Raw genomic sequence first — 2,500 nt, forward strand, 5'->3', positions numbered from 1 at the left:
CAAGGCGGGCAAGCTTTTGTCTTTGTTGAATTTAAATGAAAAGTCCCCCTAGATATTAATATGTGGACTTCATTTGTTAGCCTGCTAAGTCAGGGACTTATAACAAAAGCTTTGTAAACAAAAGATTAAACTGAATCGAGCTTTAGAAAATGAAAGGAAAACAAGAGTCAAGTAATCACAGATCAGTCTGGGGCTGCTTAGATTGAAATCAGCGCGGGCTACTGGAGTGGAAAATGTTTAATTGAACTATTTCATTACGCGGAAGTTTATGTCCCCCTCACAGAATCCAAAATATTTGTACCAGAGAAGCCTGTCTTTTCCTCCTTTAAATAGATGGAGATGAGACATGAGCCCGGCGACCGCGGGGGGCCCCCTTCCCTCACCCTTCGCCCGCCTCGGACGGGCCGGGGACGGCTCCCCACACCTGCCGGCCTTGCCATGGTCACGGGGTCCAGGGCACCTGGGAGCCCCCCTTCCCAGCGCACCTGCTGCCCCCAAACCGGAACCGGCACGGTGGTGGACCCGCGCAGGGCACCACTTGCTCTTTTACTAACCTTGGGTAACCTTTCGGGATCACCCGGATGTCTTGGGATCACTTTCTGCAACCTCTGAAAGCCGTAATCTATGGTTGGTTCATTAAGGGCTGTAACAGGACACAGAAATGTAGGTCAGGTTAATTACTTTTATGTCATCCATTACTCGTTTATTGCACACTTACAAATAAACGTGTGACTCTCCTTTTCTGACGCTCTCGGAGGCGAGCACCCCCGAACGCTAGCTCTGTCTTAAGGAATGGATTTCCCCCCTTTCTTTGGCACATAAAAGCAATGATTATTTCTAATCTATAATTAGACTGGAAGAAAGTCAATGGGTTACTCAATATATTGTAAGAATGGCAGTGCAGGCAGAAGGTTGCAAGTCTTGGGGCCATACCTAGCAATCACCACGGTCATGATCACTGTCTACATCACGCGGTGCTTTCCACCCTGGCCAGGGATTTATGGGAAACTGGCAATTATGACATATGTCCAGCTATTGCCAGCTGCAGATTTATCCCTGTGGTCCTTTTCTGTCTAGCATATTGCCTGAGCACAAACCAGGCAGGAGGAGCACTTATTCTTGCAAAGCTTTAATAATCTGTGAATGGCTGACTACAAACTGATGTAGAGCACTATCATTCCACCAGCCCCACGAAATTGCCGGCCACAAATAGTAATTAATCTTTTTATCCCTCAAATTGTAATTTTGACTATGAACTGTGCGCGGCCATAAATCAGCAGCACACGCGCCGTGTATAGTGCATGAATCACGGCCGGGACTCCGTCCGACTGCACACTCTGTGTTTAACAAGCTTTATAAGGAGCCATTGGGCTTTATTATGGCTTCGCGTGACTCCAACAAAAACTGAGCCCGGAGGCCCGGGGACGTGAGTTAAGATGAAAATACTTATTAGAGTACATTACTTCTTGATGTAGATATCGTTTTCCGTGGAGTAATGCCACGGTGCATGGCGCGACATAAATCAGGGGGTTTTCTGAGACTAATAGGACCTGCCGCCATCTATTCATTACGCAGCCCACAATTTGGGCCATCACTCATTAGTCAGCATGTAATTTGATGATTAACACCACCCAACTCAGCAGGTCTGCAAGAGTGCGGGGAACACAAAGGCGCCGGCTTCGAGGAACGAGGTTAGAGGCTGCCTTTGAAAGTGCTCTCTGAAATAATTGGTCACCGCTTTTCCTCGAGCGCCGATGTCAACACCCATGGCGGGTCTCGGACGCGCCGGGGCCGGAAGACTCGCACGCACACTCAACAACACGCCCGTAAGTTGAGGGCCACAATATGATCTGACATTCCATCATACATCCCAGAGACAAAGGTCCGCACAGGAATGTGAAGTAAGACATTTTCTTGTTAATAAAGCATTGATCCGACGTATTGATTTTACATGACATGGCTTTTGCTGCGATTTTGCCCTCTTTCTTCTTTGCAAATAGTAAAGCTCTTCAAAATGCCTCGGCGTATGTGACATGGCAAAATTTCTAACTCTCTGTGATGTAAATTCTATATGTGTAAAACCACTTCATAATCAAACCATTAATCATCAGAAGCTGTCAGCGTTGACTTGGGGGACAATTTGTCATGTCTCTGCCCGGGCCAGGACAAGGGTGTCAAGGCGGAAGTGCCATGCCGGCAGCCGGGCGGATGGGCCTCACCCAGCGACTTGGCCCAAAAAGCATTAGATAAAGTATTACATTTCTTGATGAGGGAACAAAAAGGGTGGCCCACTGTGCATTTCTAACGTGTCAGGGTTTCTCCTCTCTCCCAGCTAATCACCATGACTGTTTGACTTAATGAATCGGCCTGATGAAAGGTGATCAGAAAAGATAGATGGGCGGCCACTATTGATTTCATGCAAATGGCCCTGACAGGTGATGGACGCTTTAATGCAAGCTTTCAGAAGCTTTATGACTTGTAATAACCATACACTCTCATT

The 2,500-nt window shown here is 47.2% G+C and overlaps 1 protein-coding gene across 11 annotated transcripts in view; it reads right to left on the reverse strand.

Moving 5' to 3' along the window:
• EBF3 (EBF transcription factor 3) overlaps nucleotides 1–2,500 on the reverse strand; it is a 117,999-nt gene that overhangs the window by 12,111 nt on the left and 103,388 nt on the right. For all 11 annotated transcript variants that reach the window (XM_034986141.1, XM_034986226.1, XM_034986150.1 and 8 more), the window contains exon 11: nucleotides 555–643. In XM_034986141.1, coding sequence (XP_034842032.1) covers nucleotides 555–643 — 89 coding nt within the window. The remainder of the gene's footprint in view (nucleotides 1–554; nucleotides 644–2,500) is intronic.

Source organism: Mirounga leonina, unplaced genomic scaffold, assembly GCF_011800145.1.
Source record: "Mirounga leonina isolate KUSES-001 unplaced genomic scaffold, KU_Mleo_1.0 Mir_114, whole genome shotgun sequence".
Lineage (NCBI taxonomy): Eukaryota > Metazoa > Chordata > Mammalia > Carnivora > Phocidae > Mirounga > Mirounga leonina.